This window comes from Sminthopsis crassicaudata, chromosome 1 (genome assembly GCF_048593235.1).
Source record: "Sminthopsis crassicaudata isolate SCR6 chromosome 1, ASM4859323v1, whole genome shotgun sequence".
Classification (NCBI taxonomy): Eukaryota; Metazoa; Chordata; class Mammalia; order Dasyuromorphia; family Dasyuridae; genus Sminthopsis; species Sminthopsis crassicaudata.
Window position 1 is genome coordinate 226,334,937 of NC_133617.1, and position 27,350 is coordinate 226,362,286.

At 36.2% G+C, this 27,350-nt stretch overlaps 1 protein-coding gene across 2 annotated transcripts in view; it reads right to left on the minus strand.

The window, feature by feature from the left end:
• LOC141547068 (uncharacterized) overlaps window positions 1–27,350 on the minus strand; it is an 80,513-nt gene that overhangs the window by 25,376 nt on the left and 27,787 nt on the right. For both annotated transcript variants that reach the window (XM_074275414.1, XM_074275405.1), the window contains exons 5-6: window positions 9,110–9,246; window positions 2,301–2,461 (exon numbers count right to left, since the gene is read on the minus strand). In XM_074275414.1, the coding sequence (XP_074131515.1) occupies window positions 2,301–2,461; window positions 9,110–9,246 (298 nt within the window). The remainder of the gene's footprint in view (window positions 1–2,300; window positions 2,462–9,109; window positions 9,247–27,350) is intronic.

The window sequence follows — 27,350 nt, forward strand, 5'->3', positions numbered from 1 at the left end:
GTGCAGGAAAAATGTTAGTACATAGAGGAGCTTAGTAAACAGTTACTGACTTGACTTGTTACTTTTCAACTCTGCATCTTGTCAGTATAAAATGATAAATTAGCTCCAATAATATATATTTGAAAAATAATCTATTTTATATTAAAGCATTTATTTTTATTTTTAAAAAACTTATTATTATTTTGGCAAGACATTTGAGGTTAAAGTGACTTGCCCAGAGTCCCATAGCTAAGATGGGATTTGAATTCAGGTCTTATTGACTTCAGGGCTAGTGATCTATCCACTGTGCCATCTAGCTGTCCTATTAAAAAGCATTTTATAACAAAAAATAATGAAAAACAAAATGTCTTTAATATTTTTCTCCCAAAGGATTTCAAAGTGTTTCCTATGCCATATTTCCTCTTATTCAATATTTTTAATACTTATCCTTCCATTATATGCAGTCAGAGACATCAAGACCTGAAAGAGGGTTCGTGAAGTCCCCCTGGTTCAGTCACATAGGTATGTGGTCACATATACAGTCAATATTAAATCTTTAACTGGAGTCTAAGAATCTTGATCAGTTAGACAAACTTCTAGGACACTAGATAGAGTTGTAAGTGGGGGCCAAGTCATTGCTACTGCTCCTTTTCAATCTGATACCTATCTATTACTTTTTGTTTAAGTGTTGGCCCTATGGTCAACATTCTCTACTTTGTTCTGCCTGATAAAGTAGTAAGATATAGAGTAATTGTGTCTTCCACTCCAGTAACTGTTTCTATCCTAGTTCAGATCAAGAGGAAGAGTCATTTCTTGAGCTGCCTCCGTGTCTCCTTGCAAGGGTCTCACATGCTATGGAATTGTTACTGTTGCTCTGGTTTAAATAACTGAGCTTTCAGTCTTAAGGGATAGCTAGACAAGGGAATAACCACAATAGGTTATATATAACCTATTATATATATTATATATTATATATAACTTCATTATAAACTCCAAATATAAAAAAAAACCCTAACAACAATTAAAAAACACATAATTTTAAACCAATAGATTTTGACCACAAAATCCAAATGGATCAAGTTCAGGGAAATACTTGAATATTTTGAGTATTTTGGCTGTTCTATTTTGTTGAGCACTTTGCAAAGGTTGAGGAAAGGCACAAAATTGGAAGGGAGCAGTCTTGGTCACTTTGTGAAAACTGATACTGAGGGACCATGTCTATTAGAGGCTGTGTATATTCCCCTGCTCTGAGAAAACTACTTTAGTTTCATAGTGAGGAAAGGAAAGAAAATTAAAACTGCAAGACAGAGCTGCTTTTCAAAGGAGCTGTAATCCTCAAAGTCAAAGAGCTGAAAATGGATAGGGGGAAATTCCTTTTGAAAAGAAGCTCTCAAAACACATTTTGCAGAAACAAATGCAAGCCTGACTCACGCTATGACAGCAAGCAGCTGAATAAAGAGGCAATGGTAGATGCATCCTAGGGGGGTGGGAATCATTTGTATAATCTGTCTTTAGTCCCATGCAGCTTGAACTGTCAGGGAAAGGGGGAGGCCCTTTCTGACACTCTTTTGAAGGACTATATCTATCCTGCCATATCTTAATAACCCCCAAAGCATCTTCTCTTAGTAGAGTAATACTCATGAAGAGAGCTGGTGCTTGAATAGAGGCCTGAATAATGGAGATAACAGGGTTAAATTGCTGGAATCAACAGTCACACAAAAGATCTAGACCCCAAATCATTGCTTAATTACTCATTCTCAAAATAGACAGTGGCTCTGGGTGGGTAAAAGCTAAATCACTGGGGAATAATTATAATGATCCTCCCATCTAACTGTGAGACCATAGGCAGTCCTGTTGATCAGAAGGCCTCTGCTGATATAAAATCATTCCAGAACTTCCCTCTCTGTTAGATTTCTTTGGTTTTCTCCCTTTGAATCAAATCAACAAGCATTCATTAAACACCTACTATGTGCCAGGCACTGTGAAAAGTACTTCTTCCCCATCAGGAGTCATCCTAAGTGGTGAAAAAAAAAAACAAAAACCACTCTATACATTAAAAAAGATTGAAGGAAGCTAGTACTAAGGAGATTATAAAGCACAGGAATTCCTAAGGACAAATATCTCCAAATCATATTTCTTAATACAATTGATAGAGAAAAATTGACCTTTTTTTTTCTCCCTTTCAGGAATGCATTTTTCTTTTATCTTCAGAATAAAATGTCTAGTGGAGCATAAAATGTCAAAAACTATTTAAATAAACCTAACATTTCAGACCAACAACCATGACTGATTTTACTCATACACACGTTTAGATACTTAACCTGCAATTCTGCTCAGCAGTTGTTGCTCCTGCTCTCCAGACATTTTCACATATATTATTTGATTGTTAAACTGGCCAATCCCATGAAATGTCATATTAAGACGTTTGCCATCCAAAAGCTCTACCACACGAACTTTGCTCTGTTCCAGAGCTGAAATGGCTCTGTTAAAAGAACACACAAGAGAAGAAAAATCATTGACAGGGTCTCAGATTATTATCTTCTTTCTGGGAAAACAAAGGAATATGGTAGATTATTGATTATGGTGCGTTGAGGGGAGAAAAAAGCCATTTTTCACTTCCTCTGTGGGGAAGATTTCCCCTTCTAGTATCTCCCTTCCCATCTTCTTTTAGTTGAAAACTCTGGTTAACTGGTCTGAGATGATTGGACATGTTGTAATACCATAGTATCCACATGGCATTTCTACTACCAAGATGCCAGTTTCTATCAGCACATTAATAAAAGAATGCACAAGTAGTCAATGGCACCAGATAGGCTATGTACTATACTTTTCTAATCAGAATTAATCCCTCTAGGCACATAGTATGTGAAACATCAAAGACTTAATATTTGATACATCAAAGACTCTCTTACTAATTCTTTTGAGGAATCAAAAACTATGCTAATGAAGGTATGGTATTTGGGATTTGAAATCAGAACTTTTTTTCATGGGCCTGATTTTGGATAAACTTTTTATAACTTCATCAACAAGGCTGGCCCCATGATAAGTCAGAGTAAGCAGCTGCTTATCTGCCACTATTTGAGTCTCTGAAAGTTTCAATCAGCCTTGCAAAAATCTCTCCCTATAGTCTACCATGGAACCTCAGATCCAGGCCACAGAGCCTCCCTAGGATTGAGCCTGTTCATTCATATATATATATATATATATATATATATATATATATATATATACACACACACACACATACATACACATACACACATTATATATATATATATATATATATATATATACATACACACATACATTATATATATATATACATACACACATACATTTTATATATATATATACATACACACATACATTTTATATATATATATACACATACATTTTATATATATACACACATACACATATACATTATATATATATACACATACACACATACACTATATATATATATACATACATACACACATACATTATATATATATATACACACATACACACATACATTATATATATATATATATATATACACATACACACATACATTATATATATATATACACATACACACATACATTTTATATATATATATAGACATACACATACATTTTATATATATGTATATATATACACACATATGCACATACATTTTATATATATATATATATATATATATATATATATATATATATATATACACACACACACAACACATACATTTTATATAACTCTTTTAAGCAGTTAAAGAGCTAACAAAAGTAAATAATTCCACTTTAAGAGAGAGGCTAATTTTCAATTAATAACGGCAAAAAGGGGCCTCTCTGGAATATATATTTAGGCATTAAAAAATGAAATTCAGTACAGATGGATATTTCTATCAAAGATCTCAAAGCCTCCAAATAGCAAAGATCCCCAAATGCTCTAATTTGGTTACAACACTGCATGTAGAAGAAATAAATGCTATGTGAATTACAGTCCTGTTAGGAGTTCAGGATTTGTTTAGGAAGGCCAGACCTACACGGGCAAAGTGACTTGTTGAGTGACTGGTATTGGCAATCTGGATGATAAGCTCTTTTTAACATTTACTCCTTTCCCTCCTTCTCCCCACACCCATTTCTCTTTTAATAATTGATTTTTTTTTTCTGTTCTCCAGATGACTTTTCTTATAAAGTGAGTGACACTGCATTTGGCTATATTCAAGTGAATACAAATCCTTTTCCAGAACTGACTTTTGATTCATGTCTTTGGAAATGGAAATGAATTTAAAATATTCCAAATTAAGATACCTGGTACACTTTGAAGGAATGAAAACCCTTGGGAAAGTTATCAACAAGCATATTAAGTTTTATTCAGTTCATTGCACTTTCACAAATCACATCTTCTTAGCCATATATGCCCAAAGGCAATAGATGATATAAGAATGGACTTGGGGGTGTTTCTAATTAAAATGTTTGGGGCATTAACATAATGAGGTCCCAGAAAGCATTCACTTTTTCATGATTATGTCAGGAGGTTGATGAGGAAATGTTAGTTCAAAGACCTCCTTTACCCTTTTGCCTGGGTTTTCAATAAAGTTCAGGAATAAATAGTTGGATTGAAAAGGTCATTCATTCCAAGTTTGGTGAATGCAGGAAGGTAATTTTATATAAATACTATAGGGTTTTCTCAGTTGAGTGTCTATTTTTTTTTTACATTAATGGAACCTCCTACACACTGGATTGTGGAATCATAAATTTCAGAGTTGAAAGGACTCTTAAGGAACATTAAGTCTAACTCTCCCATTTTACCAGTGAGGGAATTGAGGCCCACCGTATTGAAGTGACTTTCTCAGGGTGAAAGAGTAAGTCAATAGCTGTCTTTCTGACTTAGGGCCTGCCTGGGTGATGAAGAACAGGGCCCGGAAATGGGAGCTCTAGATTTTGCACTATGGTATTTATGAACATCTAAAAGATACAAATATTTATCATAACAAAGGAGGAAGAGGATGGGGATATAGGTGCAGGAAATATCATTAAACATGGAGATTCCCAGCTTGATGCTTTTATTTTCCAGCTGAGAGATGAAAAGACTATGGAAATCCCCTTATATGGACTGTCCTCCTCTGCTACTTATAAGGTAGGAAGGGTTTGGTCTCTACAAACCCATTAGTGGTTAGCTCTTTCCCCTTTGTTGCTTAAACTTGTCCTCTTTCCTGTTTCAGTCCCTGCTTGGCTCATGGTACCCACTCTACATTCCAGGGATTACTCTTGACAAAACCACTTTGCCACATATCTGTTCTCAACCCTTCATGGGCTTTAATCATAACTTCTCATTCCACCTGAAAGGCACTTGCATTCCCCACTGCCATGACACAAAGCTAAAGATTTGATTTAAAGTTTACTCCCTGGAAACCAAGGACAGATAAATGAAAAGTATTTCCCATTTATCTTCCATAATAGACCCTGCAAAGATTTGAACATCTCAGAACTAAAACAAAAACAAAAACAAAAACAAAAACAAAAACAAAAACAAAAAAGCCCCACAAAACACACATAGGTCATCCCTGCTTTCCTACATTGAAAAGTTTAAATCTTTAAGCACTCTAATCTGTATGATCCCACAGTTGAAAAGGAGATGATATAAACATTTCTTAAGTATCTCTTCTGTGCCAGGAACTATGCTTAAGCATTTTAAAACTATGAACTCATTTGATCCTTACAATGACCCTAGAGGAGGTTATTATTATCATCCCCATTTTACAGTTGAGAAAATTGAGGCAGGCAGAGGTCAGAATGACTTACCTAGTATCATAGAAGTAGAGGCCAGATTTGAACTCAGATGTTCCTGACTCCAGGCCTAATGCTCCATTCACTGTGCCACCTAATAACTTCTAAGTGATTATAAAAATAGGAAATGGTGGCTTAATAAAATTAACCAAGCATATTACATGCTAATATTGATTATTTCTGGTGAAGTTGGTTATCATTCTCACATAGTTACTCTATCTGTAAGCAATTAAACTGTATTTTTCCCTACTTAATATTAAGTCATAAAAAAGGAAGTAAGATGAAACAAGAAATTATGGTACGTATACTTAAAACAATTCAGCTCTCAGATTTCTCCACTCCTCCACTAAAATCCTACCCCAATGCTTCATCATAGAATGGAGGTAATTCTGGCTTTTTTTTGTTGCTAATTCACCTTCAGTCATGTCCAACTCTTCGTGTTTCTCAGTAAAGATACTGGAGTAGTTTGCTATCTCCTTTTCTAGCTCATTTTACAGATGAGGAAACTGAGGCAGGGTTAAGTTACTTACCCCAAACCACATAGCTAATTAGTGTCTGACACCAGAGTTGAACAGAAAGATGTTGTCTTGCCGAATCCCTACTCTACACCACTGGGCCCCTAGCCCTGTAATTTTGGTTTATCAATTACTGTATCTGTAAAGGAGGAGCACTGATGGGTCTTATCAAAAAGGAGTCTTGTGATTGATTATACCCCTGTCACCCAAAGACTATCCTGGCTAAGTTGGGAGAATCTCATTCCCTAACTCTACTCCCATTCTGGTTTGAATGCAGGGGTGATGAATTTCTCATCCAAATCAATTTTCAATGAGCATATTCTAAGTTGCTGAAACATTGCAGTGTAAGTTGGTAGGATGATGTGAATCTTGAAGAAGTCATTCCTATCTTGCTCTTGAGAGACAGGTTAATGGAAAGAACATTGCCTTAAGAATAAGATGATTGGGTTCTGTGACTACTAACTGAGACCTATTAGTCTGACACTGAAGAGGCAGATTTAGAACATAAATAGATAGGATCCAGGAACCCTTGTGCAAAAAAAGAATTTTTTTTTATGATGCCCTCACTTCTCATCATTCATCTTTTACTCCATCATATCTACTGTGGTCACTCAGCCACAAGCTGGCAAAGCTAGGTTTCTTTTGACATCTTGAACCTATACTATACTTTCTTTCCCCCTTTTTGAGTTAAATTCTGGCAACTAATCCAGGTAATATCTCAATTCAGGCCCCTTCTTGGGATCTCCTAATTGAGTCCCAATATTTGTTATTGTCATAGGCAATTACATGAATATTTCAAGATTTAGACTAGTGGTATCACCACTAGTATAGGCTGGGAAAGGGAAAGGCTATCTCAAAATAAGAAAAGGCTTTCTAAATTGATTCTTTCGGGGCTACTCAGAGTTAAAGTAGTAGTGTCTTTTCTAGAGGGCAGTAAGATGACGCAATAAAGAGTTTGGGGTCTGCAGTCAGAAACACCAGAGTTTAAATCTGGCCTCAGATTCCTAGTTGCTGTGTGACTCTAAAGTCACTTAACCATGTTTGCCTCAGTTTCTTCATCTGTAAAATGATCTGAAGAAGAAAACGACAAACTCTTCCACCATCTTTGCCAAGAAAATTCCAAACCGGCTCATGAAGAATTGGATGCGAATGGACCAAAAAATCTCTTCTAGACTTTGAAAGGTAGAAATCTATGCATTGAAAGCAGAAGGATCTTGGAAATCATCTATTCCAATCTTATTTTATGGATGAGAAAACTGTAGCTTAGAGAAGGTGAATTTCCAATCAACAAAAATTCAAATTCAGATCCTCCCACTTCAAATCTAGCCCTTATTCTGTTGTCTCTTTCTGGCCAGCTGGGAACTTGAGCTTGAAATCCTCTTCCTATTCTTTAATCTATAGCTAATTCTGTAATCTATGGGCTTGATCATGACAAGTTAAAGTTTTATCTTTGCTCTCTCACTTATTAGTTGTGGGATTCTGGGAAATTAATTTTTGGTCTCTAACTAATGTTTTCATCTATGAAATGGGGATAAGAATGCTGCCATTAGCTACTCCATTTAGTTATTATAAAGGAAATGAAATGCTTTACAGATTTGAAGCAATATAAAGCTCTGGGCATTTGTGAGGGAAACTGATTTAATTTCCCAGATCTCCATGTGAGGCGCATCTAAGAATATTCCCACATAATGATCCTCAAAGGGTTTTAAAGAAAAAAAGTGAAATGGATGACTCCTATTCACTAATGCTCAAAGCATTCAATTTCAGCCATCACCCAATTTGCAAAGTACCTTTAATTCCTTCCTCCAACTCCCATTCTCAACCTAAAAATAAAAGATTCCATCAGGTTAAGACTCTCTAGCAGTCTTTTTGTTTCCATCTCCTGCCCCCTAGGCTTTCTGTGCTTCTACCCTGATTGGCTAGCAGCAGTGCATGAGCCAGAGGTGTGGCCATCCAAATAGCATGCAAATCCTACCAGGGCAGCTCCTTATAAACTAGACTGATGATCATGGAAACATAGTATTTGTGCTAAATACCCAAGATTAAATGTCCTGTTCCAGGCTTATTCTCTCAGATTCCTCAACTCAAGGAAGTTGGATCATTGAATTATTAACCATTTTTAACCTAGTACTAGACATATTCATTTACCTTTCAAAACTTATGTGCAGTTGGGGCTTATTAAGGAGATTACAATGATCAAAATATTTGATTTTATAGCTTCCATAGAGAAATTTCCTAAGTCACTATGCTCTCAATACTATTTTGTATTACATGTTAATCTGGATGGCAGATTCATTTTAACTCAGCTATGTATATTTAAAGAGGCAGCTAGCTAGAAGGCACAGTGCATAGAATGCTGAAGAATTCCTGAAGGCAGGAAAAGTCAAGTTCAAATCCAGCTCTAGATACTGACTGACCTGTATATTTCTATCTGCCTCAGTTTTCTCAGCTAAAAAAAAAGTGGGGATAACAGCAGCACTTACCTCCAGGAACTAATGTGAGGATCAGACAGATATTTGGAAAGAACTTAGCACAGAATCTGGAACATAATAGGTACTTAATAAAATGCTTATTGCCCTTTATTTAAAGACCTTTCCCATTTTTAGCTCAATTAAGTACAGTGCCCACCACCCTACCATAGTCACATAGATGATATATATTCTAATGCTGAAAACCCAGTGAATTACAAATAAATAACATTTTTAATAGAAAAGGATATTTGTGTTGAATATGAAAACATTTCTTTAAATATGTTATTTAAATGGAATGAGGTCTGGGAAAAAAATAAACACCTTATGAATAAAATCAATTTTCCAGACAAGCTAATGGAGTTCTTACTTTTGCACATCTTGCTCGGTTCTGAGATGAGCTATGATGATGGTGACATGCATAGTCTGGACAGAAATCAGGGCTTTCAGCAGTTCAGGCTCCTTACTGTAAATGAACTCCTGCACATCTTCAATTTTATCCAGAATCTGCAATATCATGTGTGAAAAGAAAGACATATTTTGTTTCATTCTCACATTGTCAATTCAAGTCTATTCCACAACTATTTATTGAGTGTTTTCTATGTGTAAGACTCTGCTGGGAATACCAGAGTGTAAAGACATGGTTCCTGCCCTCACAGAACTTGCATTCTGGAAGGAGGAAATAGTATGTGAACACAGACAACAGAGAATAAGAGGTACAATAGAGATGTGCAATAAAAGAAGTATGAAGTGCATGTTTCAGAGAAGAGAAAAACTAATTAAAGAGAGAAGCAATAGGGAAGTTTTCATGGAAGAAATCATATTTAAGCTCTTTTTTTTTTTTTAAAGAACTGATAGGGTAAGAAATGGCAGAGAGGGCATTTAAGTAAAAGGGAGTTTTTGTTGTTCTTTTATTGAAGCCTTTTATTTTCAAAACATATATAAGGGTAATTTTTCATCATTGACCCTTGTAAAACCTTGTGTTCCAATTTTCCTCCACTCCCTCCTCTAAATGGCAAGTAATCCAATATATGTTTAAAAGAGAATACTTAAAGTAAAGAATCACAGAGCCAAGATGTACAGGTAATATTACAGAAATAACAAATGCTCTAGTTTGGGTGTTACACAGGATTTGTGAAGAGAAACATTGAGAAAATTATGTTGAGACTAGACTATGGAGGCACTGAATGCAGGCTATGGACTTTGAACATAAATACCTCTAGGTTCCCTGATGACCATGGATTTGAGGAGAGTTAGTAAAATGAGCTGTTTAAGAATTATTTTGATCGTAGTGTTTAGGTTGATTAGGTTGGTGGTAATAGAGAGAAAAACAGCAGAAGCAGAGATATCCACTAGAAAATCATTTTAATGGTACAAGTAAGATGTCATGGGAGTGATGGCACTGCTCTGCTCTTATGCCTCTGGAATTTTAGAAAGATTAATTTAGCAGCCATGTGGAATAAGGTTGAACAAGATGACCTCTAAAGTCCCTTCATGTCTACATCCATAATTATGTGTTCTGTGATTACTTCTTTCCACAATCATTAATTATTGACTGTGCTTGGGGAGATACAAGGATGAATTAGACAAGAGTCTTATACTCAAGGAGTTTATGTTCTATATAGATCTATATCCATGGGCAGAGTAAGCAACTATGGATCTAGAAGTACTCCAAAGACAAGGTTGCCTGCCCATGTAAATACCTTCCTCACTAGTTTAAAATTCCCGATGGGAATTCTGTTGGGGGGGGCGCTACATGATGTCCAAATAAAAGTCTCTGATTAAATACCACAAACCTGATTAACCAGTTATCACCTTGAAAAATGAGTCCTGAGAGAAGAGGAACATTTTGATGATAACTTTTGACAAAGAAAAAGAGGAAAGTTCTGAATATGAGGCACTGTGAAGAAAAGATAAAAGTCTGGTGGTGTGGGAAGAACCAGAAACAGAATACTTAATGCCAACAGGAAAGATGGGAATACCATTAGAAAGGCAAAAAAAGGACACTCTATCTCCTCAATCCCCTAAAGTAAAGGCTGGGAATACTGAAAAATTTCACATAAAAATTTTGCCCTCTATTTTACAGCTAAGTATTTAACAGGTGATGAATAAACATGGATAAGCATATTTAAAGCATGGATAAGTGGGTAAATAGCCATACAGAAAATACCAGACACACGGATATCACTCATGTTCAAGGCTACATCTCCCAGAAGCCTGGTGACCAGTAGCTCACACAAAGACAACATTCTGAATCTGTGGGAGCACCAAATCACAATTGTCACGCTCCCAGAAATGGAGTGATTCTCCTGACCCCTGTTCTTGATGCTCTCTCTAAAATGTATCATTGTATAATTCAGTTTGAGTTTGGCAGTATGGCAGCATGCCATCTTCTATATTTTATGGGCTAGATTCAAGCAGTGTAAAAGAATAAATAATATAGTTTTTAGGGTAGGGGCTATAGCCGTTTCCTTTATACCCTTGTTGCACAACTGTCCAGTTTTCTTTATAAAGCCAGGTGGGGGTTATTGGAAGGGACAGCAAGAGGACACAACATTTAGAGGTAATGAGAGGCATTAGAAAGGCAAAAAAGGACATACTAACAGTTTTCCAAAAAATCTAGCTCTACCTGCATCCAACCACTAGAACTATTATGAAGTCTCTTTTTTTCAATAGATGAATCCAAAAAAAAAAAAAAAGTGACAAAACCCCCAGCAGAAGACAGAAAACAAATCTTTTGGTTAAGGACAGTTTTTATGAATTCTAAGGAGAGATATTTGTAAGGAGTGGTAATAGATTGTGAAAGTGCTATTATCCATCATGATATCCTAAAATCTGAATTTAATTTCGAGTACCTTGGAGGAATCCTTGAAGGGATACCATCTTGCCTAGATATTGGTCTTGGATAGAAAATCAATAATAACTTGATAAGCATTAATGTAAAAACCCAAATTAAATCTATCCTCTCCTCGAATGTCAAATTTATTTGAAAGACAATGTTAATCAAATTCTCTTTAAAAGTCTAAATATGCTAAATCAAGGCTCAGAGAAATGTTTACAGTACAATAAAATTATTAATGGGGTCTTTGTGCAGCTGCCTGCTAATTGACCACAAAAATTGAACAGCATTTCCTAATTAATCTCATGCCACTTTCCAATTATAAATTTGATATAGTCAAACTGATGGGCTTTCAAAACAAGTGAAAGCAGTGGATGAAATAATTTTCTCAGACAATTCAGTATGGCTTCATGGTCAGCCTTTCTGACTTCTGAAACTCTTGGCCCATGGAGAATATATGGTAAGAAATCCAGAAATGTTGTTAATGGGTCAGTTTTTTAATAACTTGAGGAAGGTGAAGATGTTTGGGTAAAGAAAAAATGACTTTTGGGGTCAGATGCACTGAACTATTTCACTTAATAACAAGACCATTCTAAGTGGAAGAACCAATGACAATTACAATCAAATTTGGTGAACTTCATTTTGACAGCACGTTTGCTACCTTAAAGAGAGGAGTGTGGTGTGTTAGGAAAACCATTGTTCTTGGAATCTCAAGACTTTACTGCACCCTAAGGCTGGGGAGGGAGTCTGGAGAGTTGGAGGAGTTGGTTTGAGGAATTCTAAACTCAGGGAGTGAATAGTTTATAGTAGGGCTTAATCAGAAATGCCTATCTCAGTTACCAATAATTTATTAATCACTTAGTATATACCACTCCCTTTTGCTAAGTTCTAGCAAAACTAGAGCTATCTCAGAAGTGAAATCGTCATGGAAATTTATATGCAATTAAATATTTTTCCCATAAAATTGACCTATCTGGATATTACAAAAGGACTGTCATGGCCCTGGGAAGAAACCCTGAGCCATCTGTCCACCCCCAGTTACCACTGACAAGGCAACCATCCCTTGAGCCAATGGCCTAATTCCTCAGTGCTAGACAGAACAGAGACCATGACTAACACAAACAGGAGGGAGAATAGATACCAACGTCCTATAATGGAGGAAACCAGTCAAGAGGGATTCATCTGCTCCCAGAGAGAGAGAGCACCAAATCGTAAGCCATCCAACCAAAGAATGAACTTGTAGGTGGATGTGGGAAAGGGCATTATTATGAATGGTAGCCAACTCAAAAATAGTATCATAATATCTAGAGAGATAAGGAACCTTTGAAATCACTCAATCCAATATCTCATTTTACAGATGAGGAAAATGAGGACCACAGAAGGTCCTCCATGACTTGTCTAAAGTAGCATAGGCGTAAATGGCAGAATTAGGAAATGAAAACTGAAAAAATTAGGATTTGTCCTTTTAACTCTAAATCTTCTGTTCTTTCCACTACTCAGAGAATCACAGTATTTGAGATTTGGAAGGGACCCCAGCATCTATCTGGTTCTACCCATACACTAAGACTTCTCACTTACACATTCACAAGTGATTTTCCATCCTCTGATTTCCAACTCCAGGCTGACTCTTCTGTTGCCAGTTATTTTTATTGCTATGGATAGTTTGAGGGCATCTGTTTTGACCTTCCCAGGCAATCTGTGGCAATTCTAATCAGAGAGCCACGACATTGGAGAAGACAGAAAGTGTGCTCACTTACATGTGCTATAAGTTCTTACCTGCCCTAAACATTTATATTGTTGGCCAATCAGAAGCCACTATCTCTTTTGGCCTGAGCTGCAATCTCCATCACAAAATCAGAGAATTTGTATTCAGAAAGTCACTGTTATATAATGTAGTCCATAATACTTGGACATGATAAAAGTCAAGAACTAAATCATCTAGCACCTATTAACAAATTTACACATTAGCTTATCAGCTTTGATCATTTTCACCTCTGGAAAACTAAAACAATGAGACTCTAAGGAACTTAGCATAAATTTGAATATGGGGAAACTATGAACATGGAGTCTAGAGCTCAGATTGATCCTGATTCTAGGTGGAGAAACCTCAGTAAGTTGTTATGGATAATTATGTGGAGATATCATAAAGATACTATAGAAGGGGATAATTTTTTAAAAAGAAAAAAATTTCAGCTATTTCAAAATGTTGCTTAGGATCTGTCCCAATTTCAAATTTAGAGAGATATAAAGATAAATGTTTTCCTTGATGGTATTCTATTTTTGTACAAATTGTTCTTCAGGTTCTGTTTTTTTTCTGAAATTGTCCCTTTTATAATTTCTTACAGTGTAATATACTATAAAAATTTTATGCTCTAATTTCTGGGCTTCCCCTTCATTTCTAGATTTTTGCTTCAACAAGTGCTACTATTAAAAAAATGTACATATAGTTTTTTTTTCTTTTAAAAAACTCTTATATTGGGTCATGGCTCAGAGAATCTTTAAGACTCCAAATTGTTTTTTATGAATTCACTAAGTCTGTTCCTGTCCAACATCAACAACTATCATTTTCTTTTGTCATCTTTATCAGTATGCTGGATTTGAGGTGGAACCTCTCTGCTCTAGGCAGCTAAGAATACAAGTCAGAGAGAAAGTGATAACCTACATTATTAGAAGGTATTTTGCCATCTGGGAGCTAACTGGCACAGTAGATAGAGTACTGGCTCTAGAATCAAAAAGATTTGTGTTTCAATACCTCCTCAATCACTTACTTGCTATGTGATTCTGGATTAGCCACTTCTCTTTCACTATTTTGAACTGTAAAATAAGGACAGTAACAGCACCTATCTCCCAGAATTGCTGTTCCTCCTTACATCAGTGAAATTACAGATTTAGTTTCCATTTCTTTTTCCCTTTTAGTTTTAACTTCAATGATATTCCTCCCGCAGAAACTTTAAATTTATAATGCTTGATTTTTATAAAAGTACAACACACGTCTAAAAAGCATGTATATTCTTTTCTATTACTATTCAATAATTGTAAAGATCTAGAATATTTCATCTAAAATTTTAATCAATTCCTTAATTTACCTTTAATACTTATCTGATGGGAAAAGGTACATTTTTAAGGTTCCCACATCAATTATGTTGCTATATTTCAGTGTAATTTGATTTTTTAAGTACTTAGGTGTTATTCCTTTTGGTAGATGTATATTAAATATTCATATGTTATTTTATTGCCTAGGATGCTTTCTAGCATAATGTAGTTTCTTTATTTTAACCATGTTTATTTTTACTGTTTGTCTAGAATCACGATTTCTAGTCATGCTTTTTTGAATTCACTTGAAGCATAATTTAGCTTTATTTCCTTATTTCAACTATGTGAATATTCATGCTTTAAGTATTTCTTATAAACAACAAAATGTTGGATTTTGTTAATCTATTCTACTAGCCTTTTTTGTTTTATGAGTACAAACTTCTTATTTTCACTTGTCTTCTTATTTTTCTTTCTCTGCTCCCTATTCTATATTAGAAGCTAGTGATGAGTGTGAAATATGTTCAATGCTACTAACTTAAAATTGTAGCTATTTTTGGTTTCACTGCTTCTATTCTTTTTTTCTTTCTCCTAGGTTCTGATCATTAGTTTTTAATCATTCTTTTTCCTCCTTCAGGATCTACTTTCTGCAGCTGTTTTGCTTATGACTATTCTTTGTTCCATATTATTGTCCTTCCTAACCCTCTCCCACTTCTCTTTCATTTCCATGTTCATTTTGGTGTATTTATAGAGCTCTGTCTCTGTCTCTCCAACTCTTTTTGTTTAGTTCAGTTTAGAATGAAGTTTATCTAATGCTTTCTCTACAATCTTTATATTTATATATGTTTGTGTGTTTCGGTTTTGAGAATTAGTAAATTTGGCCCATCTCCTTTTTACTTAGTATTACTTACCCTCCTTTTTTTTTTCTCCTCTCCTAAATCTATCTGAACAAATCTCAAAGTTTTTTATATGCTGGTATTTAATTTTCTTTATGACCTCTGAAGACATTAAAGGTCTAAAAAAAGACTAGTTGCCCTCCTCCCATATTGGAATCTTGAGCACTTGTTCAACATCATTTGAGACCCTTCTAATTGCTCAGATGTAATTACCTTATTTTCTCTTGACTCTGTTTGAATTTCAAAGTTTCTGCTCAGCTTTAATCTATTTGCTCAGCTTTAAAGTTCTCTATCCTATTGAATTTCTTTTTCTCTGGAGGATCATACCAGCTTTGAAGGCTAAGTTATTCTTAATTATGTCTTTACCTTTTTTGTGGAGTGGGAGGGCAAGACAATTGGAGTTAAGTGGCTTGTCCAGGGTCACTCAGTTAGCGAAGTGTGAAGTGTCTAGGTCTAGATTTGAACTCTCCTGACTCCAGGGCCAGTACTCTATCCACTGTACTACCCAGATTCCCCTAAGTCTGTTCCTTTTGGAATACTGTATTCCAAGATTTCTGTTCCTTTGTAGCTGAAACTACTAATTATGCAATTTTGACTGTCATTTCTCGGTACTTGAATTCTATTTGCAGAATTTTTCTTCTACTTCCAAACTCTAAATGTTGGCTAAAATATTCCTAGGATTTTTACTGTTGGGATTTCTTTCACAAGGTAACTTGATAGATTCATTCTATTTTTATTTTACTCTCTAGTTCTTAAAAGTCTGGGCAATATTCACTTGTGATTTCTTAAAATATAGTATTCAAGAATATGATCTATTATTTCATGTTGTCTCATGGATTCATTGTTTTCTTCTAAATTTCAGGGAGTTACTTGGGTGTCATTATCTATTTCTGTTTTAAGCTATTTATTTTCCTTCCAATTCTTTTCTTCAAGGACTCATTTTTTTATCTCTGATTTCTTTCAGGCATTCTTCTGGTTTTTATGTCCCATCTATTTTTTTTCCCCTCTCCAGTATCTGCAGGTGCTGTGAAATTACTCCTCTTGAATTGGCTATTTGGATGTTTCTGGATCTATAATAATTCTTCACAGTAGTCAGTTTCTTCTGTTTCCTCATATCTCCAACTTTCATTTCTGAGACGGTCTCCATATCTATCCTATACTTTGGGGTTGGGTGGTTTGCCATGATTGGTCACTCTCGAGTTACCTTGATTCCTACATTGACCTTTAAATTCTAGGGTTTATTTGCACTGAGAGGACTGATGTATTTTGGGATACTTGTGTCTTTAATGTTCAAAGTTGGAGCTTCCTGGTCTTCTCTGGCATCTCTTCTGGTGTCCTTTGGCCTGGTGTGTCCAGTATAGGCTCTACTTTCCCAAACTACTTGCTTATACTCCTAGATGTTTCCAAGTTCTTAGTACTATGGGTTCAGTTCACCACCATTCTGAGTCCTCTGTTCTCATTCATATACAGCATGACATAATTCAGATGACCTTGGACTATTTCTATCCCATATTGGGAGGCTTTCTTCTTCTTTGCCTGAATTGATGCTGGCTTTACCTAACACCTATGGGCTTCTGACTTTTTGCATAGTTCTAGGCTGGATGAAGTCACTTATTTTAGCTCTTTGAACCTCTTGATCATTATTCAGCCTGTTGCTATTTCTAGATTTTTACTAAAGTAGGCATATTTAAGAAAATTGGGCAACTTACATTTTTCTTCTTTTTCAGGTTGCCATTTTAACCAGAAGTCCCTTGTGACTAGGATTTGTCATACCATTTCCTTGCTTTTTTTTGGACAATACCAGTTGGATAATTGAGGGATGATCAAGATGGGTATTATTTAAGACTGTTCAGATTCAAGGCTGAAAATGAAAATTCTCATGAGATCCAAATTCTATTGGTGTGGTACAGTAAGGTAGAAACAATGGCAATTTTAGTCCTTAGCTCTGACACTAACTCCTTGACCCCTTGGGTAAATCATTTAATGCTTGAACCTCAGTTTTTTTAATTTTTAAAATGAAAATATTAGAATTCTAAAAGTTGACAAATAATTTAGAGATTCATGATTCAACCAACCCCTCTGAACCCTAAGTAGCAAGGAATAAAGAGACTAGGAGTACCACAGCAGACTTGTTTGCATGCTTTCAAAGGTTCTTAAATTCTTTGGCCTCCATGTTCTGACATTCTCAGTTAAATATGTGGAAAAAGGACCTGGGATGATGTTCATGTAAGAACTCTCACTGAGGGAGATTTTAGCCCACCTATTGACTTTATATTTACAGACATTCCCTGAAAATTATAGAAATTAAGCAACTTGCTTAGATTCACACAATTAGTTAAGTCTCAGAGGCAGAATTTGAACCAAATTATCCTCAGCTTCAAGTCTAATATTCTAGCCACTACATCATATTGAACAAACTTTGAGTAAATCTTCTACAATTCTTATTCAAGTCACCTATAAAACTGAAGTCTTCAGTTCTTACTTCAGGTCAAAAACTCAGTGTTCTTCCAAACTCAGAGGTCTTTTCCATAAATTTGGATGGCCTTGTGCCATTCAATTTAGTGAACAGGGCTCAGGATTAAGCCATTAACTACTCTATTCAATCAAGAAAATTAAATTTAAATTCCCCACACATAGCCTTTTCCATTACCCAAGATGCAAAATTTGTTTTAAACATTACAATGGATATGGCAGATGAGTGAGCAGCAATAAATAGGACATCCTGGAATAATCATATAACATTACAACATTTCCAGTACAAGCTTTCCTCACTCAGGGATGGCTAAGCATTTTCACTTAGGCTAGAGGCCAGTTCTCTTTAAAGAATATTGAACTGACCTCTTGAGATTTAATACATTTATTCATTAGATTAAATTTTGCACCAACCACCCCACCCTTCCAAAAGGAGTCAAACACAACTTTACTTTTAGGATTAAGTTGCAGCGATGTGTTTCAAACACCTACTACATTTGAAAAAATAAAATAAAATAAAACAACTTTCCAAATGAAGAACTATGCAGAAGAAAAGGAGGAGGCCAGGATAGAATTTATAATTGTGATCATCTAAGATTAAATAACTCTATTATAACTACTATGCCCCCTAGAATTCAAAGATGTTAAAATGATAAGGGGAAACCTCTCCTAGTATATAAATGGACAAGCTTTCAGAGAAGTTAAAAGATCTTGTTAAATTAAAAAGATAATGATGAATTTAGGAATCTCTCTTATCTTAATAGCATATGGAATGGGGAAGGGTGGGGAAGGAAGCATTTAATATAGAGCTTACTATGTACCAGGCTCTGTGCAAAGCATTTTATAAAGATAGCAGACTCGAGTTCAAATTCAGCTAACTTTATCACATTGAATCCTCCCAATAACCCTGTTACAATTGAGGAAACTAAGGTAGGCAGAGTTTAGATGACTTGCCCAGGATCATCTAGCTAGTAAATATCTGAAGTTGAATTTGAATTCAGGTCTGATTCTAGTATTCTGTCCACTGCCCCACTCCTCCACAACTGTTTCAGCTCCTAAACAATCTCCTCCAATCTTTCCAATGTATGATTTCAGGTAAAGAGCAGGAAGAATATTGGGGGAGTTGGACTAGAGATGACCTTTAACATTTTTGCTTAGTTTTTGAACCTCAATTTGTCACTCTGAGGTAAAGTGGCTGTTTCTATCTTTGAATTCTTTAAGAGGTTTTCATTGTAATAACTATGAGACACATTTCTATATTACTTATAAAGTACTGTCTTTAATTTTCTCCATTTTAGAAGTGGGAAATTGAGGCAGAGAGAATTTGCCTAGATTATGCATTAAGTATCAGAAGCAGAAATCTGTGAATGAACTCATCATTGAAGACTGAGCTCCACTCTTCAATTTCCTTTGCCATGTGCCATATGATCATGTGACATGTTTGCCCCATAATTTCAGTTGCTATGTGATCTTCTACTTAAATAGTATTCCTAAATATTCTAGGACATACCTTCTACTGTGGTGGGTAACTCTACTAGAGTGAGTTAAACACTATGGGCAGAAGCTCTGTGGGAACTCCAATGCTCTTGCTGGGAAGGCTGCTGCTTCTATATTTGAGAAAGGAGGTTAGAAGGGAGGATATGAGAAAGAAGAAAGAAAGAAAGTGATGGCACATACTCTTTCCTTTATGGTTTCCTATTTAAATAATCATTCTTTCTCAGAGCTAAAGTAAATTATTTCTCTACTTCTGAAGAACTGCTTCCTGGGACAAAGTCCTGATTGTCTTATCCTGGTTATAACTCAAGAAATATGGTTATTTCTTCTCTTTGCCTCTTCTCACATTTTAACCTTCCTTTTTACTTTCTTCTTTTTTACTTTTAATCCATGCACCTGCCTGTGATTATTCCTTGTTATATCCTTGTCACAATGCCAGAGAAAGCTGCAGTGGAATGTGGTCCTTATTCCTTATGAGTTCTTATTATGTCCTTCTTAGAAGGACAGAAATGACCCAACATTTTGTTTTAAATAAGGTTTTTGTCCAGAATAGTTCACAGCAATCAAGTCAGTCATTCTGAAGGCCTGTTTGGATCATGCCCGTTTACAAATACAACATCCTGTGTGAGAAAAAGAGTAGAATTTTGCCGGATCCATACAGTCATGCAATCCCCCTCTCAAGTATTCTGGTTAAATAGCTGAATAAAGTTTCTATACAACACTGTGAGCTTTCTTCTTGTTTTGAAATGGCTGCTTTGTTATATTAAAGAGTTGGTATCAAAGCTATCCAAAAGTTGAATGAGCAATCCTGGGAAGTAGAGAGCTCCTCACCAGGCAGAAGCTGAATGTCAATTCAATCTGGGATATTACAGAGGGATTGTAGAATATCAGAGTATCATAGATGTAGCACTGGAAAGAATGTTAGAAACAATCCAATTCATCTGCTCCCACCTTTACAGATGCATAAAACAATGTAGGTGTGAAAGAAATTTCTTCAGTAACAAATTGGACTGAATGAATTCTGAGATCCTTTCCAACACTGAATTTTGTGATTTACTTGACAAAAGTGTCAAGAGAAACTGAAATATCCCCTGAAGCAAATAGGATCAAAGATTTTTAATAGTGGTGTCATATGTCCTGACAAACTGTGGACCTCAAATGTATTCACTTCAAACAAGCGCTACTACTATGTGCAAAGCACTGTGGTAGGTGTTGAGCTTTTAAAGATACACATCAAAGTCTCTGACTTCAAGGAATTTGAACTCTGGGTTTGAGAAAGCCACATGCACCCAAATAAGTATAATACATAGTAGAGAGTGAGAGGGAAAAGGGAGCCAGAAAAAGTGTTTGACGGCTATTTGAGGTGGGAGAGAATGGATCAGAGAACATTACACAAATGGAGATATTGCCATCTGAGCTGCACCTTGAAGAAAGAGGATTCTGAAAAGGTGAGATGAAGAGGGAATGCATTCTAAACATAGGAAAGAAGAAAAGAAGGAAATAAACATTAAGTGCCTTCTACATACCAAGGACTGTGCTTAGCACTATATATATGATCTCATTTGATTCTCACAACAGCCCTGGAAATGTGTGCTAGTATTATCCCGGCTGCCATCTTTTTATTATTTTTTTTCTTTTTAGTGCACTTTTGTCCCCATTGCTCCAAACATTCTTTTTCTTGACCTTTACTCCATATACCCATCTGTAAATCCTTGTTATTCTTGCACTAGGGGAAGCTATTGAGGAGCATGGTTCTTATTCCTTGTGAATTCTTGCCTTGTCTCATTTGGAATTCTATTTTATAGTTAAGAAAACTTAGGCAGATTAAATGTCTTGTTTGGAGTCAAATAGCCAGTAAATATGGCTGTAATATGTAGGTAGTGAATATGTGTAATATTGACTATGGCAAGATTTGAACTCAGTTCTTCCTGACTCCCAAGTCACTACAACTTAATCGAAGGGAAGACATCATGAACAAATTCATGGAGAGGGGAGATGACATGTAGAGATTCAGAAAAACTAAGGATGAATAAACAGAGGCTTTATATAACAAAGGAAAGAGTTTGTATTTTATTATGGCTCCAGTAGGGAATGACTTATTTTTTTTGAGCAGAGAATGGACATGGTCAGAGAAGATCACACTATGCCATGATCCCTTACAGCCCAAGCTTCACCTAACATATGATGAATTTGGGTGCTTATTGATAGGAGGCAATAGTAGAGAGAACACTTGTCTTATAGTCAAGTCCTGGGTTCAAATCCTGTCTCTGATGACTCTCACCTATGTTAGATACCTGTTCCTTCCTCAAACCAATTCGAATATCCAGTTCTTTTCTATGTTTTCCCAACTTTCCTAAACTTTCATTTATCCCCCCTAAAAGCATCAGGCCATCTGAACTGCCTTGGTCTTATATAGCCTGTTTAGTGATCCTCAAGGAACTTATATTTGAATGGGGAAAGGCATGGGGAAAGGGAATTGGAAAGCAGAGCAATGGAGTAGGAGAAAGAGGGAGCAATGGAGTAGGAGAAAGAGGGGCAAGACAGATGGTGAGGTGGAGGAAAAGTCTTTGAGAGTCACAAGTAGAGCCAGAAGTGAAGGGGGCATGACTCATGAAATTGGTGGTCCAGGTTAAAGACTGGCACCAATCAGGAGAGAGGGCTTGAGGACAGCAGCATCTCTCGGGGGGGGGAGGGGGGGAAGGGGGGGAGGGGGGAAGCTGCTGAGAGACACAGACCTTCAGAGACTGTGCTTTTCTGTTATGATGAATCACCATTTATCTTATCACTGAAATGTGATCTCAGTGTTGGGGTTTAGCCAAAAAAAAAAAAAAAAAAAGAAAGAAAGAAACCTATTGCTTTCAACTTAAGAGCAATGTCATACTGAAGGGAGTTACCTCTATATCCCCAAAGATGCCCTTTCTACCAGTAAGGATGTCAAGAAACTCCACTATTTTTCTATTATAATCTAGGTTATATATTGGCATGTTAATCAACTGCAAAAGAAGTACCCCTCCTCTCTCCTCCTAGAGGGACTTGACAACTTCAGGGTAATTAAAAGGGCCTCCTCTGAAGCCATTGGACTCCCCAGAGCCACAGAGTAAAAGGTGGTATTGTTCTTGTCTGGCAATTGTACCTCCTGCAGAGGCACTGCCTGGTATTTCTCCAAGCAATAGTACATCATGCAGACGTTCTCATAAGAGGGGATGCCATACTGGCTGGCTAAAAGATTCCATTAGCTAAGTACCTAAAGAGGGCAGGATTGGGGGAGAGCATTCTGTGTGCTTGCCAGAGGGCTCAGGGGGCCAACATAAAAGTGTTTCTCCTTGGCAGATTGGGAGCTCCCAAAGTTACACATATTACTGCCCACACTCCTTTCCAGGATGAGTTTTGTCAAAAGTACATAACAGGGGTGCAGTGGATAAAGGACTGGCCCTGAAATCAGGTGGACCAGAGTTCAAATAGCACCTCAGACATTTCACACTAGTTGTATGATAATGGGCAGGTCCCAACCCCAATTGCCTTGCCCCCCCCCAAAAAAAACCAATCAGGTAAAGAATACATAACAATGAAATTTGTTAACTTTGAAGACCCACTTGTCCCTAAACTTCTGTTTAGTGGAAAGAACCCTGGATCTAAAGGCATGGGGCTTGATTTCAAATTCTAGTAATTTTGTTTCCTAACCTCATGACCTTGACAAGATGGCCTCTGAGGTCCCTTCTTGCTCCATATTTATGATCCCATATCTAGATGTTAACATGAAGTGAAGGAGCCTCAGTTTGAATCTTAGTTTTGCCCCTCACTACTTATCTGACCTTGGGCCAAACCATTTTAGCCTAATCTTTTTCATCTATAAAACAAAGTATTGGGCTAGATGGTGAACCTTTAATAGAGTTTTAAAGCAAAAACTTTATCTTCCAAAGTGCTTTATGAATGCTATCTCATTTGGTCCTCACAATGACTCTGGGAGGTAGGTGCTATTATTTCCATTTTACAGATGAGGAAACTGAGACAAACAGAGGTTAACAATATGGAAATGTATGTTACCTGATTGCATGAATTTAATTTATATCAAATTGCTTGTGGTTTTAGGGAAGAGAGCAGAGAGAGAAAGAGGGAGAATGAGAATTTGGAACTCAAAACTTAAAATTTTTAAATTTTATAATATCTATTAAAATTGAAACTATTCAAGCACAGGTTAATGACTTACCTAGGGTCACACAGTCAGCGACTAAGGCAGATTCAAACTCGTCTTTCTTGTTTCCATGCTACCTCATTATACCACTGAGTTGACAGGGAATTGATATAGATGACCTCTCATCATGTTTAATTTTTAAAGCTACAATCCTTGCTTCTTCTTAAAAGGCTGTTTGTTCATTCGTTTGTTTTTTCTTGGAACTCTTGTGGATGAGCTTCCTAAAGATCAGTTGGTAATGCTACTTGATTATAACATTTATCTGGAGATGTTGATGATAAAAAATCATTTGAACATATTTTTCTTTATTAAGTCCCAGACTGTATAATATTTACTTGGGCCTTAATAAAAGGGAAACAGTTTAAACTTAAAAAAAGAGAGAAATAATTGGTTTGCGATGATCCTCTCAACTTGATTTTTCACCAGAATTCTCCAGAGCCTTTATTTTTATTTTTAATTTCTAAATAATAAGTTCCTTATCTATAAAATGCAGAAATGACATAAGTCCATTCTGATGTCCCTTATGACTCTTGATCTGTGATCCTATGGTTCTTGAAAGAATACTTTCCCTCCATTTATTCCACAAAGTACTCCATCCAAATCTCTCCTGAAGCTTGATTTTTGAGAATTTCGAGATCTAGTAATTACATACATCTGTACAGAAAAACATATGAATACAGTCTGTCTCTATAATGGATGCACAAGGAATATGGCAACAGTTGTTTTTGAATATGGTAAACTGGGATAAATCTTGCAGATCCTGTGTACACCAATTAGAAGACATTGACTTAGAGAAGGGCTCTTTCAGCTAGTGAAAGTGATGAGGGGATCACATAAACATCATTAATCCATGACTTCTTCCACACTGACAAGGCAGAGGAGGTGTGTTTGTTCATCTGTAATTATATACAACCTGTCTCTCATGCATTTTTAACTTGGTTTCACCTAATTAACCTTACTCAGGGATAGAATAGAACAGAGACACGGCCTAGAAGCCAGAATGATGTTAAGTCTTCTTATGACACAAATTAAGGCAAGTTATTATGTCATGTTCAGTATCCTAGATAACTCTCTACAACTAGAAGGTGGCAACTTGCATTGCTGGAAGGAGTCTCCATTCTTTAGTGTTCCTTATACCAATAAATCATAGGCCCAATCCTAATCTCTATGGTTAGGGGAAAAAAGAAAGGAAAAGATATTTCCTTGTCATTTCTATCCCAACCCCACCTTACCCACTTCACTTCCTCAGTTATGACTCTGGGTCAGGTATTCTACCATAAGTGACAAGATACAGATCTTATGTCACCAGAGGCAAAGGGACACAAAGGAATATTTTTCTTTCTTGAAATCATCCTCTAAGACAGAGTCTGTGGGGCAGCTCATTAGTACACTAGATAAAGAATGTCAGGCCTGAAATCAGGAAAACTTACCAAAGTCAGAAATACTGAACAATAGAAGAGATATATATGTATACCTATTATGTTTTGGCAACGAGGTGGTACAGTGGATAGAGTGCCAGGCCTACAGTTAAAACAAACCTGAATTCTTCCAAATCACTATTGATCAGAGAAATGCAAATTAAGACAACTCTGAGGTATCATTACACACCTGTCAGATTGGCTAAGATGACAGGAACAAATAATGATGAATGTTGGAGGGGCTGTGGGAAAACTGGGACACTGATGCATTGTTGGTGGAGTTGTGAAAGAATCCAACCATTCTGGAGAGCAATCTGGAATTATGCCCAAAAAGTTATCAAAATGTGCATACCCTTTGACCCAGCCATACTACTACTGGGCTTATACCCCAAGGAACTACTAGAGAAGGGAAAGGGTCCTGTATGTGCCAAAATGTTTGTGGCAGCCCTTTTCATAGTGGCTAGAAGCTGGAAGATGAATGGATGTCCATCAATTGGAGAATGGTTGGGTAAACTATGGTATATGAATGTTATGGAATATTATTGTTCTATAAGAAATGACCAACAGGAGAAATACAGAGAGGCTTGGAGAGACTTACATCAACTGATGCTGAGTGAAACGAGCAGAACCAGAAGATCATTATACACTTCAACAATGATACTGTACGAGGATGTATGCTGATGGAAGTGGATTTCTTCAACATAGAGAAGAGCTAATCCAATTCCAATTGATTAATGATGGACAGAACCAGCTACATCCAAAAAAGGAACACTGGGAAATGAATGTAAACTGTTATTTTTACCTTCTGAATCCAATTCTTCCTGTGCAACAAAAAAAAATTCGGTTCTACACACATATATTGTATCTAAATTATACTGTAATATATTTAACATATATAAGACTGCTTGCCATCTGGGGGAGGGGGTTGGGGGAGGAAGGGAAAAAAATCTGAATAGAAGTAAGTGCAAGGGATAATGTTGTAAAAAATTACCCATGCATATGTACTGTCAAAAAATGTTATAATTATAAAATAAAATAAAAAATTAAAAAAAACAAAACAAACAAACAAAAAAAAAACAAACCTGAATTCAAATCCAACATTAGGAGGTCATGAAATTAAGCACTTCAGAAAATGACTTGACAACAACAATAAATCCCCAACGCAAAAAAGCCATTTCCTATCCCCAAACTGTGAACATTAGAAGTCAAAGGAATGATCGCCTCTCCTGGAGAGGCAAACTTTCTAAAGGACTACTCAGAATCAGGACCATTTTTCTAAGGCAGGGTTCACTATAGAGAGGGAAGATGAGAACTTTCTTTCTTTGTTCTTCACTTCATTTACTTTCCTATTGCCTTAAGCATAGCATTAAAATAAATGGAACATGAAAAATCATCTATAGTCTGTAAGCAGTCATTGGATGCTACAAAAGGATGCATCATCAGATGATATAGTGTCAAATCATCGTTCAATCCAGCTAACTCAATGATGGAAAGTTCATCATTATGATTATTTGCAACTTAAATTATATACTCAGAAGTCAAAATCTGCCTCATTTAAAACTGCTATAGACCCACTCTGGGCTTTTTCTCAAGCCCATTTTCTGAAAACCCCAAACACTATCTTGCATGTCTTGCATGTTTCAACATATAACACAGATAACATGTTGACTCACACTTGATTCTGGACAGATATAACCTTTTTTATAAACAGTTTGGATACTTTGGCATGGTAATAGCATTTATGTACTGATTGTACACCTACTAAATAAATGCACGGTGCCATGTTTGTGTCTAGGAATACAAAAATTAAGCCAAAACAGTCCCATCTTGCATAGCGCTTGCATTCCACTGGAGCAGGGGTTCTCAAGCTATGGCCCACGGGCCAGATGTGGCCAGCTGAGGACATTTATGCGGCCCTCCGGGTTATGGAAAATGGGCTGAGGGGTGGAGATAGAGTGTGAGTTTTTGTTTTTACTATAGTCCGGCCCTCCCACAGTCTGAGGGACAGTGAACTGGCCCCCTATTTAAAAAGTTTGAGGGCCATTGTACTGGAGTGAAACAAATATGCAGATTAACAACTGAGCCAATAAGCAAAAGTGTCTTATAGTAAGTGGCCCCTTGAAAGAAGATGAGAATTTTGAAAAGTAGAAATAAGGAGAAAGTATTTTCCAAACTTCTGAAAATGCATGGAAGTAGGACATAAGAGTATTTGTGGTGAGACATAGTCTAGTTTGGCTGGGAAAGACTAGTACTGAAGAGTAATGTAGTGT